The sequence below is a fragment of the Rhinatrema bivittatum genome, chromosome 7 (assembly GCF_901001135.1).
Source record: "Rhinatrema bivittatum chromosome 7, aRhiBiv1.1, whole genome shotgun sequence".
Classification (NCBI taxonomy): Eukaryota; Metazoa; Chordata; class Amphibia; order Gymnophiona; family Rhinatrematidae; genus Rhinatrema; species Rhinatrema bivittatum.
Window position 1 is genome coordinate 295,123,233 of NC_042621.1, and position 16,784 is coordinate 295,140,016.

The 16,784-nt window shown below is 46.9% G+C and overlaps 1 protein-coding gene across 1 annotated transcript in view; it reads left to right on the plus strand.

Moving 5' to 3' along the window:
* The window catches only part of NHLRC2 (NHL repeat containing 2), a 167,858-nt gene that overhangs the window by 41,570 nt on the left and 109,504 nt on the right, over nt 1-16,784 (plus strand). Inside the window, exon 3 of the mRNA XM_029610452.1 lies at nt 11,829-12,284. Coding sequence (XP_029466312.1) covers nt 11,829-12,284 — 456 coding nt within the window. The remainder of the gene's footprint in view (nt 1-11,828; nt 12,285-16,784) is intronic.

Below are 16,784 nucleotides of genomic sequence, written 5' to 3' on the forward strand. Positions count from 1 at the left end.
ATATTCCATTTTTAGAGAACTTGAGCATTCTGGGCTTCACAAAAGCCATGGGCCAGAGGCCTTGTCTGACTCTGTTCTTGAGTCTTAGATGTTGTATTTAGATCATGGGAATGCTATGAGGAGATTCTAAGTTTTCCTTGATATCAACACTGAGCTACTCGCTATTGCTCCAGTGGTTACACGGTATGGGAACAGATCCTCAAATTATTCAGTGGTTTAGCTCCTTTTAAATGGAGGGACACAAGAAGTTAGAGTTGGCATTCAGCTCTCTACCCATAGAGCCTTAAATTCTGGTGATCCACATGGCTCATTGCACTCAGCAGTGTTCATTTTTTTTTTGTTTTACCCCTGTTCTTCCCGCCCTCCATTGGCCCCCCAGTTGCCTTATGAGTGAGATTTAGATTATTGTCCTTTGGAGGAAACCATGACCTTGCAGGCTCCACCACTGAGCCGTGGCCATCTGAGCGCTGCAAGAGCCCACGCGGAGCCTCTCCTCTGGGACACATTTCCAGCAGACGTGCAGCTAGAGGAAGGCGAATCGTTCAGGAAGAAAGTAAAAGCTTTTCTTTTAACCCAAGCTTTTGGAGCCCTTTCATTTGGAGACAGTTTGGCACTGAACTTAGTGTGTTATTGTTTGTTTACAGTATTATTTTAGATAATGCGTTGTGAACCTTAATGGTGTGTGTTGTGTGAAAATTAGTCACTGATTTTATAGATTTTATGTGTCCTATGGGTTATAAGTGAATAAAGTTTAAAAAAAATTTCCTTTACATAGTTGTAGTGTAATTAGCATAAAACTCAAATTCTTTGCCTACTAACGTCCGTCATGCACTATTCCCTGCATCAGTCAAATTGTAAGCTTTTCAAGTCCGTAAACCTTCCCTCACGGATTTATCCAAGTAAAGCACTTCATTTGCTGTCGGTCCTAAATAAAATGAAATAGAAAGCTGGGCTGCCCTGCGCTCTAGTACGGGATCCTGTGTCCAGAGGGAAATTACATTGGGTGTGACCGTAATCCCCAGATTAACCAAGTTTGAAAAATGGGACCTGCTCTTAGAGGTTGAGTCATCAAAATTCAGAAATTTAAAAACATTTCCTAGAGAAAAAAAAAAATGTGGCCAATGAGAAACTAAACAGATCCCATAAGGCCTGCTTTTCACCAGCATTTACACGCATAAAACTCGGAGTTATGTGCAGAAATGGAGTTTGAAAATTGCTGGGGGGAGAGGGGGTTGCTGGTTGTCCACTTAAAAATACAAGCAGAAATGATTTTGTGCGTACGTTTGCGTACGCTGGAGGGAGAGGGAGTGACGAAGCTGGGAAACCATTTATGAGCGCACGTTCCATTTTCAAAACTGCGCGCGTCAATGCCCCCTGAACGTGTTGATACCTGCTGACAAGCAGCGGGAAATTTCTGCACGTAGCCTGCGCTGCTGGGTTCCACTCACGCCCGCGAACTTTCCAAGCTGACGGAAGGCGTCGCCTGCTTTACGGCACTGCCACAAATAACCTGACTTCTGTCACCCGGTAATGTGCACACAAAACCTGCAAACATATAAACATTGCATTTACAGGGGAAAAAAAAGACTGAAACACAGTTGCTTAGATTTGTAGGTGGTATTTAGGTGCGGGCATTGTATGAGGTGGTAGTGGTGGTGTGAGTTTTTCACACATCTCTGCGGTGGTGTGTGCTTTCATGTGGCAGACTTTTGAAGGCCTAGCATGACTTTTTTTGTGCGAGGCTGATGAGCCCCACCTGTAACACTGCATCCTGTTGTCATAGCTCTCGTCAGTAAAATCTTCTGGGGAGGGCTTCATATCATCACAGCTTCCGCTCCACCAGAAAGGTTTGATTCATTGAGCATTCTTAACCTTTCAAGTATTAAAAAGTCTGTATGGTACCCTGCTCCCATCTCTCCTCTTCTCTAGGGGATGCATATTTAGGTCCTTCAGTCTTATCTCGTTTGGCTTTTGGTGCAGACCCTGCACCATTTTGCTTGCCTTCCTCTGGACCGCTTCTAACCGAGCTCTGACCTTTTTGAGAGATGGCGTCGCTGAACACAGTACTCCAGGTGAGGCTTCGCCAGTGGCCTCTTTTCTGCTGGTTATGCCTCTTTCTATCCATTCACATCAGTCTCTTGTCACATCCGCCCCAATCCATCCTGCTATCTACGGAAAGCACCGTTTACGATAACCAGACTTCATTTTGCCATTGGTTAAGTTCTGCTGAATTATTATCTTTCCGTTGTCACTACAGTAAAGTGAGCAACTGTAACCCCTAAAGTTAACACGGTAGCTATTTCTAGAAATATTTTCCAAGCAACGCACTACAAACATGCAAAATAAAGCTCTCGCCGGTATTTTAAAAGTGCACCTGGCAAGTAGTGGAAGTTTAACCGTCCATGACAGGACAGTGGTAGAGGGACATGGGACATATCAGGCCGCCTGCGGTGCTGGTGCACGGAGCCTCGCGGCCATGGGTAAAGATGAGACTAGTACACGTTTTAGTTGATTCGTTTCCTTGGTGCTATTTAGTTGTTAGATTTGCAGTATTCTCTGTTTTAGGAAAAACCAACTGGAAGAAAGTGAGGCCCCTTCGTTTCTTTGGATATTTGGTAAATAAATGCATCTCTGTGCCTCCAGCAGTCTGTAACCCTGGAGATGACACTGCTGGAATTCAGTTCCGCTCATGTTGGGCGTATCTCTGCAACACCCTGGCATCGGACGGAAGAAGATCATGAACTTTAGGAGGTCCATATTCAGTGCGCTTTTCCGGCTACGTTGGCACTTAGCTGAAGAAATGCCAGGACTGAAAAATCCTGCACGGCTGACCACCCTTGACATAGCTGCATAACCTGTTATCTGACTAAAAACTTATCCAGTTATATCAGGGGCGTTCCGGCTCTTTGACTGTCCTAACGTTATCTGAACAAGTTAGCCAGATAATGCCTTTTTTTGTTTTCCAGTGTTATCCGGCTGATACAGTCAAAGAGCAGTCCTAAAGTTAGGTTTAACTAGCTAAGTGGCTACGTTTATGATAGCCGGCGCATTCAGCGCTATACCCCTGCCAGGCTAAGGTAGCCGCTCAATGTGGACACCTTTACCTCGTCAACGCAGCCCTTTCAAAAGTGGTCTCGCACATTGGACAAACTCTGAAAGTGCAGTAACCGTAGTGTACCGTCCCCTCGTCCACGCCCCCGTGCACTGCGCCATCCCACTCCAGGACCCAGCAAACAACTGCAAATGAGATTCATCGTGCAGAAGTGGACCCTAGTAGGGTGGATCATGGGGACAACTTGCTGATCACCAAGATTTAGAGTTTTCCACCTTCTTACGACTGTGGCAGAACCTCTTAGGGCTCCATTGTCAAAGAGCAAGATTCAAAATGAGCGGCTTTATCTTTTTGGTGGATTTCCTAGATCTAGCTGGTCACAATGAGGTAGCAACCAGCCAAGTCTTCTTTTAAAATAAAAAAGCAAACAAACAAACATGGATCTCCTTCCTTCCTGACTCTATATTTAAAAAAAATATGCCCCCATGCCTCCTTCCCCGTTCCTAAATCACAAAGTCTCCTCCTGTCTGCAGGATTCCTCTCCCTCCATGCTGGGCAGACCCTTCCCGCCTTTCCTCCTATCGAAAAGGGATGAGCTCTGTTTTTGGGAGGGGGCTCTCATTATTGGCTTGATGGAGGGAAGGGGTGCAATCTGTTATTTCTGATTGGGTACCGGGAAGAGGCTTGGGATGCGGTAGCGGGGAGGGCATACTTTGGGTATTTCTGATTGGGTGCCTGTTGGGGGGTAGGGGGCGGGGTTTGATCATTGGGTCTGGCAAAGTCAGACAGCTGGCAGTGAAAGTGAACGTGAGAGCCACCTAACTTTCCTTCCTCTCCCCCCTCCTCCCCCATTCCAACCTTGTCTCCGGCTCCTCCCCAGATGTTTGCTGGCTGAGTGAATAACTTTAGCCAGTTACTAGGATTTCCCAAGGCTTTGAGTTTAGCTGGCTAAGTCTCTTTGAGAGTGTGACCCCCGTTAGTGAGCGCGGCTTCCCTAAATATGCCGAGGGAGGGGTATTCACCATGGTGACTGGAGCATTGCAAAGGTGACCGAGGATCGAGTATGTGCACGCCTGTGTGATTTCATATATCATCGTCCTCACCTTTATTGCGGTTCTGTCGGCGTGCACGACCTTACCGGGGTCGGGTCCCGAGAGCTGATCAGTCTGGGCACAGGGAAGAGCGAACGACTTCCTGAAGGCTCACACGGTGACTGACGGAGGTAGAGATTTCATCTGAGTGGGGGTTTGTTTTTCAGTTCCAGAGCTCTGCAGCCTATGTATTGGGTTTATGTTGCTTTGCCTTTTGTTGCATCAAGCTCGGTTTAGGTTGTCTTATGACAAAAAAAAATAAAAAAATTGCTCATTTGAACCATTTGTAAGTTTGGGAATCCAAACCCAAGTAAAGCTGTACATCAGGTCACACCAAATCTATTAAGGCTGGATTTGGTGTGTGGTGAATACATTTCCAGAAAGACATCATTTTTTATTTTAAAAAAAATGTGCGTAAAATAAACACAAAAGGGATTCTGTGACTGTGTCCTACATGACAAGACCGTCTGGTGATTTCCTGCCTGTGCTGCTTATGTAAGGATAATCAGTGTTTGCAGAGCTGCTGAAAGATTGAGGCTTCACAGTCAGGGCCAGGGAGGGGGCTGTCAGGCATCACTGACAAAAAGCAAAAGGACCAAGGAAGTCGATAAAAGAGCCAGAACGTTTATTATGATATCAGAAGGTTTTCAGCTTTTGAAATTTTACCTGATGGAATAAACAGCAGAGAGGAAGGCGCTGTGAAAGCTGCCAGCAGTTCTGCAAGGCAGAACATTGAAAGGCCCCAGCTGACAGGCGGCCCCTTCTGAGTGATCCCAGGGCTGGGCCCGTTCTGTTATTGGAAAGGTCAGCAGGAAGGAATGAAAGTTAACTCTTCAGAGCATTGAGAACATTCATGGCATTATTTCTGGTGCGAAGCAGGTCAGTCTTCAAAGGTTCCTGGTGCCTAGAGATGAGCGTTTCAATTTAGGGAACTGCTTTCAATAGACGGCTAAAATTGAGCAGCTGTGGGAGTCGAGTTAAAGCGTGCAAGCAAAGTTTGGTGTTTAGCACTGACTAGTGAATGAATTGCTGGTCTAAATTAGGCTGCAATGCCATCTACATTTAGGGGCCGATGCAATGAAGTGCGCCCAGCTTAACGCAAGGTTGGACGCGAGTTTTGGATGCGCTAGACTGACACCTGATGCAATAAGGAGATAAGCGTGTCCAAAACTGGCACCCAAACAACTGCATAGCTGATAGCACTTATCACACGTAATTTCCATGTAGATGAGGCTATTAGCTATTACCCCCTGATGCAGTAAATCACCGGGTGCCCAGCACACGCTTTTTTTTTTAATGCAGCAAATTTAACGGCGTCCCCAGAACTGGCATTGTCATTCCGTGAGTCAGGGGCTCATGAGAAATGCAAAAATACTGTTCTGAGTGGCTCCTCCTAAGTTTCGTTGCAATACTTAGATCTACTGCTTGAAGGAATAATGTAACGACTTGATCTAAAAAAAAGAAAATTTCTGGACGCACAATATAGACGTTCCAGGCGTGTATATTGTGCATGTATATTGGGCAAAATCAACTGAGGCAGGATAAAATGGAAGCTCATATTGAGCCACTGTTGCAAATGTGGGTGCACAGCTCTGTCTCCCGGGCGCCCGATGCATTTGAGCGCTAGGGACACAAATTCTTCCCTAGCGCGTCCTTTTTTTAATGCAGCAGCTCATTTCCACATTGCATCGGGTGCCCGTTTTACTGCACCTCTTATTGCATTGGCCTGTGAGTGAGGTGCGGAGCGTTGACCCCCCCCCCCCCCCAAAGCTTTTCTTCCATTCCATGTCTATAGGTGTGGGGGCTGCTTAATGACTCGGACTCTAAGGGGTTAATAATGACAGCAGTTAATTGAATAATTCTACTCTGCCGCTTCAAAGCACGCAGCAGTTTTCTTTTCCTCCTTTGCACAGAATGCCTGTCGTTTGTGCCAGTCTGTCTCAGGATCCGGGCCTCGGTTCATGGTAGCGGACACCTTGCTCGATACTGCTGCCTGGGTTCACTCAGAAAGTTCTGGAACGCTTCACAAAAAGACAATTAAAAAGTCGCCCGAGGTCTTGACCTTCGCAGGGTTCATGAGGGTGATGGCGGAAGCTATCCTTTTTCAGTAGTTAACGGAGGAGGATGTGCCAGGCACAAAATTCTTGAGATGCCCCAGTTAGTGGAGCCTCCTAAGGAGATCGTGGTGGTCCCGGTGCATGAGATCCTTAAGGAGCTGCTGCTGAGGATATGGGTACAACCCTTACAGTGCCTCCCATTAATAAGAAGATAGATGGGGGGTCTATCTAGCTGCCAAATTCGATATGCGTCAGCTGCCCCACCAGTCGATGGTGGTCAAATCTGCCCTCAAGAGGGCCAGGCATTCTCGGACTCATTCCTCTGCACTCCTGGGGAAGGACCACAGAACGATGGGCGCTCTTGGGAGGAACATATTTCAAAGCGCCATGCTCATTGCCCGCATTGCTGCCTACCAGCTGTGCATGAGCCAGTTTTCCCAGGACATCTGGAAGCAGGTGCAGGAGGTGAAGGAGCAGCTGCCTCAACAGCAGCAGGACACCCTCATGTCACTGGTGCATAAGGGTATGGAAAGTGGAAAATACGAACAATCTACGATGTTTTTGAAATGGCATTAATAGTCTCTGCAGTGGGAATCGGCGCCTGTAGAATGGCGTGGCTGCGGGCCTCAGATCTCCTACTAGAGGTACAGGAACGATTCACTGACATGCCATGTACGTGGAAAATCTCTTCGGAGATGGGCCATGGCGTCCCTCACCCTAACTTTGGGACCACCATGAAACCCTCCAACTCCCCGTCAGCACTCTGAACCCGTCTTCCTCGTCTAGGAGGCAGGTGAGGCAGGGCCAAGGAAGTCTTTCTTTCACCAAAGGAAGTACTATCCTCCGCCCCCTTGCACCCATCAGCACCATCAGAGCTCCTGCAGCCATCCCAGGCCTCAGAGAGCCCTAAGCCCCAGGAGTCTCATTCAACTCCAGGGGCAGGGTTTTGACTGGGTTGTAGGGAGTGTAAGCCAGTCACCCGTACCTGGGACATTGGACCCTCTGATTGGAGGCAGGCTATAGTTCTTTGCGAACCAGTGACCCAGTATAACCTCAGACCAGTGGGTTCTTTCCATCGTCTATCAAGAGTATCAATTGAATCTATTGGGTGTTCCGCCAAATTGCTCTCTGTGCCCATTTTGGGGGTCAATAGTGCATCAAGAGATACTACTAGTGGAGCTTTCCTCCCTCTTAATGGTCAGGGCGGTCGAGCCTATATTACCAGGGCAAAGGGTCAGGGATTTTACTCCAAGTTCTTCCTGATTCCAGAGAGAACAGGATCACTCCATCAATTCTAGACCAAAGGGCCTTGAACAAGTTTCTAAAAAAAGAAAACTTCAGGATTGTTTCCCTGGGCACCTTGATTCTCCTTTTGCAAAAAGGGGACTGGCTGTGCTCTCTTGATCTAAAGGATGCATTCATTCACATTGAGATCTTCCCCAGTCAAAACAGTATCTCCGATTTGTGGTGGGAAAACAACACTTCTGTACCGGGTGTTGCCATTCGGCCTAGTGTCAGCCCCACGAGTCTTCATAAAATGCCTGGCCTTGGTAATGGCACACCTCCGTAGGCTGGGAGTGCATGTTTTCCCATATCTGAACGATTGGCTGGTCAAATGCACATCTCAGGCAAGGGCCGCCATAGAACATAGTAAATGACGGCAGAAAAGGACCAATCTAGGCTGCCTAGCAAGCTTATGGTAGCATCTGCTGCGTTATACAAGTCACCCCCTTACTTAGTTTCCCAAACCATCAAAGTCCGGGCCCTTGTTGGTTGCTGTCTGAGTCCAATTCCCTGTTACCTCTTGCCGCTGAAGTAGAGAACAATGTTGGAGTTGCATGCAAAGTATCAGGCTTATTGGTTAGGGGTAGTAACCGCCACACTAGCAAGTTATCCCCATGCTTATTTGTTTTCCCAGACCATAAAATCCAATGTCCTTGTTGGTTGCTGTCTGAATCTAATTCCCCTTTTCCTCTTTTCCCCCTGCTGTTAAAGCAGAGAAAAATGATGGAGTTGCATCAACAGCATGAAGGCTTGATGGTTAAGGGTAGTAACCGCCACACCAGCAAGTTACCCCCCATGCACTCTTTTCTTCATTTCCATCCTCTAACCTTTAGGGATCCACAGTGTTTATCCCATGCCCCTTTGAAATGCCTCCAGAATGGCATTCCAGGCGTCCACCACCCTCTCCGTGAAGGAATATTTCCACCCATCCGGGTGTTGGAGTCATTATAGTTCATTATCATCTACCCGAAGTCCCATCTCAGCCTGTCACTTCAGTTGGACTTCATAGGATCCTTGCTAGACACGGCTCAGGCCAAGACCTTCCTGCCTCATCAGAGGACCGTCACCTTGTCACCCATAATGGCAGAGATTCAGCAGAAGCAGCAGGTGCCTGGCAATTGTTAAAGCTGTTAGGCCATATGGCTGCAACTGTCCATGTCACTCCCTTGGCACATTTATACATGCGCAGAACCCAATGGACTCTGAGGTCACCGTGGCGCCAGGCTACTTAGAGCCTCCAGGATCGCATTCGAGTCACCTCCATTTCTCTAGGACAAATTGTCCTGGCAGCAGGTACTTTCAAATCTAGAATGAGGGATTTCTTTTCAAAGTTCCCCTACTCAAATTGTCCTAACCACAGATGTGTCCACCCTGGGTGGGGAGATCATGTAGATAGTTTCAGCCCCCAGGGTCTCTGGTCCCCTCAGGCACACTCTTGTCAAATCAACTTCCTGGAGTTTCAGGCGATCCAGTACACGCTATTGGCTTTAAGAGATCGGCTGTCCAACAAAGTTGTCCTGATCCATACCGACAACCAGGTAGCCATGTGGTATGTCAACAAGCAGAGTAGCACAGGATCATACCTCCTGTGTCATGGGTGCTGTCCCACGGGATACTGCTTGGGGCCATGTACCTGGCTGGGATGGAGAACATGGTAGAGGATAGGCTGAGTCGAGCCTTCAGACCCCATGAGTGGTCCCTGGACCCAGGAGTAGCAAATTGGATATTCTGCCTCTGAGAGAGCCCAGATGTAGATCTGTTCGCATCTCCTTGCAACAGGAAGGTGCCTTGGTTCTGTACCCTGTACAGGTCAGATGGCAAACCAGCCTCGAATGCCTTTGCCCATCATTGGAGCAAGGATCTTCTGTATGTGTATGCTCCGATTCCCTTAGTGATGAAGATACTCTTGAAGCTTCATGAGGATGTTGAGAGATTAATTCTGCAACTGCTCAGTCTCTTAGAGGATGTGTCTTTGGTTCTGGTGGCTTCTAGAAAGCCTCCCCCCAGATCGTCTCTTGCGAGTCTGGGAGAAAGTACATGCAAAATTGTATTCAATACTTACTTTCCCCGAACTACCCACTACCCATGGATAATTTTCAGAAGCAGATTTATGTGCACAAACCAGGGTTTATGTAGGTATTTTCTTTTGAAAATCACCTCCTTAAAGAGCATGTTAAATTTAACTTCTGCTCAGGGGGGTCTTAGTACCTAGCACGTGAATGACTAATGAAGTCCTTCGTTTGCTGTGTACCTGATTAGCATATGCAGGTTCATTAACACTTAGCACGCTGGCATAAGAGCTGAACAGTGCACATTTTAACGAGCGGTTATTACACAGGCCCCAGTGATTGCTACTGTAAAATTGTGACGTGCTGATGCAGATGGTATTGCTTGGTGGCCATTATGTATGCAGAACAGGGGCAGGGTTATGCACGAACTGTCGCCACCATGTGGAAAAGCACGCAAGGAGAAGATCAGCGTTTCCAGGGCAATACAGGCTGGGGTTTGGAAGTTTGCGCACATTTTACATATTTTATAAACTAAAAATGCGCATACATCATCTTCAAACATGTGCGCATGCTTTTACGCCTGCTAATCAAGTCACGCAACTTACATCGGACTTCTCATTTTTCTGCAGTTTTTGGTGGGTGGTTTGGAACAAATGGCTAATTAGCCAAGTGCACGGTGGCTGAAAATGGACCCCTAGGTGTATGAACTATGTGCTTACCTGCATTAAAAGAAAACTATATGCATTCACTGAAACATACATCTGTGTTTTTTGCATTATTTCATAACTGTGTGCCTCCCACTGCACAGGTTATAACTGTAGGCTCGCCCACTTATGTGTGTATGTCTGCACACTATTGAAAATTACCCTCAAAATGTAATAAATTGTCTGCAGTACCTGATGTTGATTACTTGCAAAGAGCTCATTGTCTTTATTGGCTGCTATTTTAGCATCCAGTTCTGCTGCTTGAGTATGTGGAGCCATGTGGTCTGCACTGGACAGGAGGTCATTAGGCTGAATGGCCTAGGAGGAGTCCCTGTTTTGTTTTCTAATCTCTTGTGTCTCCCAACTGTCCTTTCTCCCATGTTTGTTTCATCTGACATCCTTGATTTGTTATTCTGTGTGGATAAATTTATCATAAGAAATGCCATACAGGGTCAGACCAAAAGTCCACCGAGCCCCGCATCCTGTCTCCGACAGTGACCAGGTCACAAGTACCCGATAGGATCCCAAAGATTTACCGTATGTCCAATCTTTCTTGCTTATAACCGGGATAAGAAGTGGCTTCCTCAAGTCTTCGAGGCTAACAGTGGTTTTCCTGCAGGATCTTGTCCAAACACTAAATGCTTTTACCAGATCCTCTGGCAACAAATACCACAATTTAATTGTGCACTGAATGAAAAAATACTTTTTGAACAGTGATACCCATTAGCTTCATGGGATGCCCCCTAGTCGTTTCTTAAAAGGCAGCACACTTTATGTTGGTAATTAGGAGGTCAATTCTCTGAACGATTTTCCCTGGGTAGATTTTCTCCTTGCAGTGACTGAAAGTGCAGAAAAGGCTCTCACATCGCGAACGCTGGGTTAAAAAGAGACATTATTGGGGGAGGATGGGGAGCCAGGGTGTATAAGCTGGAAGAGTAAACGGCATGCGTACATTGACGCATTGACGTTCTCAACTGCAAGCGCGTTGTTTTGCGCCCCCATCGTCCTCCTGTAGAAATAGCGGGAGCAAACACGAGCCGAGCGCTTTTAGCACAGGTATATTGAAGGCGATTTTCAAAGGGGAATGCACCCGGATAAAGTTTCCTTTGGAAATCGGCTGCAGAGTCCGCGTGTACAATGTGCGTCACCACGAACTGTTCAAAATTGCCCTCTTCATTCATGGACCCAAAAAAAAAAAAAGGTTTAAATAATTCAGCTGACAAGGAAAAGAATGAAAATGACTAAATCTCTCCTTGTTTTCATTCTGTTTTGTGTTTCAGTCCCGAGGAGTTGGTTGTGTTTAAAGTTTCGGAAAGCATTTCCTGCAACCACTGCTAGAAATCTGAGAAGCGGCCTCGTTGATATTCTCAGGAATGTAGTCATTCTGCTTGAAGTTAACGATGAAAGCATGAATGTAAAAATTTTAAGAAAAATAGCAAAACAATGATTTGATTAAATTTCATATTTTGGGGATGTGCGGGTTAAAACCAGCAAATATTGATTCGGGTGATTCCAAAGGGATGGCAAAAATCAGCAGGGATATGAACCTTTTGCTTCATAGAATAGCCAGGACAATGAATGCGTTTAACAAAATTAACCCGGGTACAATTTGGTTTCCGTTTTGCTTTCAGATGGCCTCGTGATCGTTGGCGTCCATTCAGCCAAGTTTCCAAATGAGAAAGTCCTGGATAATATCCGCAGCGCGGTTCTTCGCTACAACATCTCCCATGCTGTGGTGAATGACGCCGACGCCACGCTGTGGCAGGAGCTGGAAGTGTCCTGCTGGCCCACCCTGGTCATCCTGGGACCGCACGGAAACCTGCTTTTTTCTCTGGTTGGGGAGGGAAACCGAGAGAGGCTGTTTTTATTCACCTCGGCAGCTTTAAGGTATTACAAAGAGAAAGGGGACGTCGGAGACCATCCCGTCGCAGTAACTGCGCACAGAGACTCGCTGCCACCCTCCCCTTTGCTGTTTCCTGGTAAGGTGACGGTCGATGGCTCCGGTGACATCTTGGTGATTGCGGATACGGGACACCACCGGGTATTGGTTGTCAGGAAGAACGGACACATCCTGCATGTTATTGGTGGTAAGGAATTGTTTTTTTTTTTTTTTTACAATGTCAAATGTTAAGGGCAATAATTAGGAAAACGTTGCTTTTCAGGTTTAAACTGTTTCTAAATATTTGAGTAAGGGAGGGTGGGGAGTGTATCCTGCACATGCTTAGAAAATATAATGAGGCCTTCTTCCCAGAGCCAGCTTGGGCCCTCCGTTTCTGGCCCTTCATGAACAGGTGGTGGTGTGATGCAGTTTTAGGACCCTGCAGCTTTGCCAGCTTCAGCTGCGTCCGTATACCAGGCAGTAAGGCTTTTTACAATGTTGAGCAAAATAGGGGAGCTATGATCAGATAATATGAGATTTTTTTTTATGGCTTTGCAACCCTAAGGTTAACTGGTGTGGGGCTGTGGGGTTTTAATTCATATCATACATGATGGTGCCAGAAGTGCTCTTATTGGCACTGATGCGCCTTTCCAGCAGGTGGAAGTAAACAGGAAGAGACTCGTCTTGCTGGTGGCATCTTCCTACATGAAAGGAGCACTGGCACCCACGTGGCACTTTGTCACTGCTGTGCATACCAGAAAATGCTAAGCAATACCCACTTTTTCAGTACTAGCTTTCTCATCTGCCTGCTGCTGCTGCTACTGCTTATAACTTTCATGTACGTATTTGACGTGTATTCAGCATTTTTCAGGCCCTTCAAAATGGATTGCATTCAGGTACTGAAGGTATTTCCCTGTACCCAGGAGGCCTACAATCTAAGAAGATTTACTATGCCGCGATGTTTTTTTCTCTCTCCCCCTCCCCCCCCCCAAAAAAATTGCGGCTGTACGGTGCATTTTGTCTCACAGCAAAACACACGCGGGGGAAAAACCTACGCGGCTGCTGGCCCATTAGGCGTGATGGGAGCCCCAATCTCACGAGGCCGCCGTTGCCTTTAAAGGGCTGATGCCTTAAAAAAGTGTCCCAAAAAAAAGCAAAAGTGTAGTTGGGGTCAAGGCTGACTCCTGGCTCTACCCGGAGCCGCCACACAAATGAAAAAAAAATGTAAGTCCTTGCAAGGCCACGGCCCCACTCCAACTTCAGTAAAGAAAATTTACTCCATCACCCCCCTTTTCCAAATAAGAGCTGTCACAGGTCGTCCCCCCCCAATGTTCAAAATCGATCAGGGGTATACTGGCCTCCTCCCCCCCTCCCCATTCTCCAAATGTAGGAAAAAACCATTGGTGGTTTGTGGGGGCCCCCCTGACCCCTTCCTCTCGCACCCCAACCCTTCAAAGGTAGAAGAGGATTTCATGATGGGGCCTGAGGCACTCCCCCGCCCCCCCCCCCCAAGGTCCGATCACATGGCTGGGGCAAGGTCAGGTAGGCAGTATTTTGAAAAATGGGGCCGACCAATGTTGGGGAGCTCTACAGGCCCCATTCGGAGGATTGGAAGTGCTGGGGGGGGTGTCCACGAGCTACCGATGAATATCTTCCTACATTTTGGGGATGTGGGGGGCTTCCATACCCCAACAATTGATTTTGAGCATTGGGATAGGTTGAGGGCAGGGCCAGTTACAGCCCTAATGTATTTGGAAGGGGCAAATCACATGCAAAGCAGCTTGTTGTAATAGGGGAGGGAATCTGGGCAGGGCCAGGCAAATAATTGCGTATATCGCACAATATATGCTGTTTAATACGCATTAGAATCCTATCACGACTTGATAAATTACTCTTTACGTTTGTACCTGTGGCAAATGGAGGGTTAAGTGACTTGCCCAGGGGCACAAGGAGTGGTAGTAGCATTTGACCTCTGGTTTGTCCGCTGCTCTAACCACTAGGGTATGCCTCCCTCCACACCTACAGTACCCGAATGTACTCCACTTTGAACCCTGAAAAGTGGAATATAAATTAATAAATAAGAGAGCGTACCTGCTTTTTGGAACTTAGGGGGTCATTTTTCAAAATGCGGTAAGGCGTTTTCGCATGCGTTAAGGGCTTATCGCATGCGAAAAGCCCCGTTTAGCCTGTCTGCGAAGAGCTATCGCACAGCCATAACGCCGATTTTAACTACACCTCTTTCAAATGCGTTAGGCTGTGCGATAGCTGCCGTGACCATGCGGTAAGGTTTCATCACCATTTGCGATGTCTCCCGTAAGTCCGATTTCAGCTCCATTGACAGCTTCAGAGCCTTGGGGGGGGGGGGGGGAGAGAGAGAGAGTACTTACCGCATTTTGATAAATCCACCCCTTAGTCTAGTCAAGATACACAGATAAGACACATAAAAGGTGATTTTAATCTGCAGGATGTAGACTGGAGAATCCCTTTTGCGGAATCTACAAGAAGTAGAGAGATAGTGGATGCCCTGCAAGGGGCTCTGTTCAAACAAATGGTAATGGAACCCACGAGGGAGGAGCTGTACTCGACCTAATGCTCACTAATGGGGACAATGTTTCTAATGTCCCGGTAGGTGCTCACCTCAGCACCAGTGATCATCAGAAGATTTGGTTTGATATTGCAAATAAGATTCAGAGAAGTCACTCGAATCTTGAATTTTGAATTTCAAAATTACGGACTTTGTCAAAATGGGGACGTACCTGGAGGAAGAACCTAGAAGACTGGAAAAAAGTGGGTGAGGTGGTACATCAGTGGGCCAAATTAAAAGGAGCGATTACAGATCTCTATGTCAGAAAAGAACATAAGAACATAAGAAAATGCCATACTGGGTCAGACCAAGGGTCCATCAAGCCCAGCATCCTGTTTCCAACAGTGGCCAATCCAGGCCATAAGAACCTGGCAAGTACCCAAAGTAAGCAAAGGCAAGAGGAAAAAGAAACCGGTCTGATTCTCAAAGGAGGTGACTGAAGAAACAAAGACAAAAAGAACAGTGTTCAGGATTCCTAAAAGAGGAACACAGGGAAGATTATCTGGTGAAACTGAGGGAGACGAAGAAAGAAATCAGGAAAGCAAAAGGTCAAGCGGAAGAAAGGATTGTCAAAGAGGTAAAGCGAGGTGACAAAACATTTTTCAGGTATATCAGAGAAAGAAGAAAGGCCCAACGTGGTATAGTGAGAATGAAAGGTGATGAGGATCAATATGTGGAAATCTTAAACAAATACTTCAGTTCAGTGTTCACTAAAGAAGTCCCTGGAGAAGGACAATACCATGGATGGGGTAGATGCAACCCTGTTTACAGAAGAGAATGAATGGAAAGAGCTAGGAAAACAAAGTGGACAAGGCCATGGGGCCGGATGAGGCGCATCCCAGGATTCTGAGGGAGCTCAGAGATGTGCTGGCGGCTCCGCTGCGTGACCTGTTCAATAGATCCCCGGAGACGAGAGTGGTGCTGCGAGATTGGAGAAGAGTGGTTAGGTCCCACTTTATAAGGGTGGTAGCAGAAAGGAGGTTTAGCCTCACCTCGGTGGTAGGATATTAATGGAGATTATGGTAAAGGAAAGGCTAGTGAACTATCTACAATCTGGTGGGTTGCTGGATCCAAGGCAGCATGGATTCACCAGGGAAAGAGCCTGTCTGACAAATCTGACTAGAGAGTTGGATCAAGGGAGAGCACGTAATGTGATTTACTTGGATTTCAGCAAAGCTTTTGATAACGGTCCCGCATAGGAGGCTCGTGACTAAAATGGAAAGCTTGGGAGTGGGCAGCAAGGTGGTGGAGTGGATTACAAACTGGTTGACCGACAGGTAAGTAGAACCTATTTTGAAGAGAGAACGGTGTTAAGTGGAGTGGCACAGGGATCTGTTTTGGGACCGGTTCTGTTCAATATCTTTGTGAGTGACATTTCAGAAGGGATAGAAGGTAAAGTTTATCTATTTGCGGATGATGCTAAGATCTGCAACAGAGTGGACATGCGTGAAGGAGTAGAGAGAATGAAAAGTGATTTAAGAAATCTGACAGAGTAGTTGAAGATATGGCAGCTGGGATTCAATGCCAAGAAGTGCAGAGTCCTGCATCTGGGGTGCGGCAATCCAAAAGAGCTGTATGTGATGGGAGACTTTGGGGTAATAGTTTCTGGCAATCTGAAGACAGCAAAGCAATGTGACAAGGCGATAGCTGAATCCAGAAGACTGCTGGGCTGCATAAAGAGAGGAATAACCAGCAGAAAAAAGGAGGTGGTAATGCTCTCGTATGGGTCATAGGTGAGGCCTCCCCTGGAGTACTGTGTTCAGTTCTGGGGATCGTATCTCAGAAAGCATAGAGACAGGATGGAGGCGGTCCAGAGAAGAGTGACCAAAATGGTGTGAGGTCAGTATCAGAAGACTTATGAGGAGAGGCTGAAGGATCAGTAGGGCATGGGATAAACACTGTGGAGCCCTAAAGACTAGAGGATGGAAATGAAGGAAAGGGTACATGGGGGTAACCTGTACAGAGTGGCCGCTACTCCCTTAACAGAAGGCATGGGGATTACTTCCCTTACCAATTAGCCTCGATGCTGTCTGCTTGGATTCAGACAACAGCCAACGCTGGGCCCTGACTTTCACAGTCTGAGGTAATGATCCGCAGACATTAGGTATAAAGCACGGGACTGCT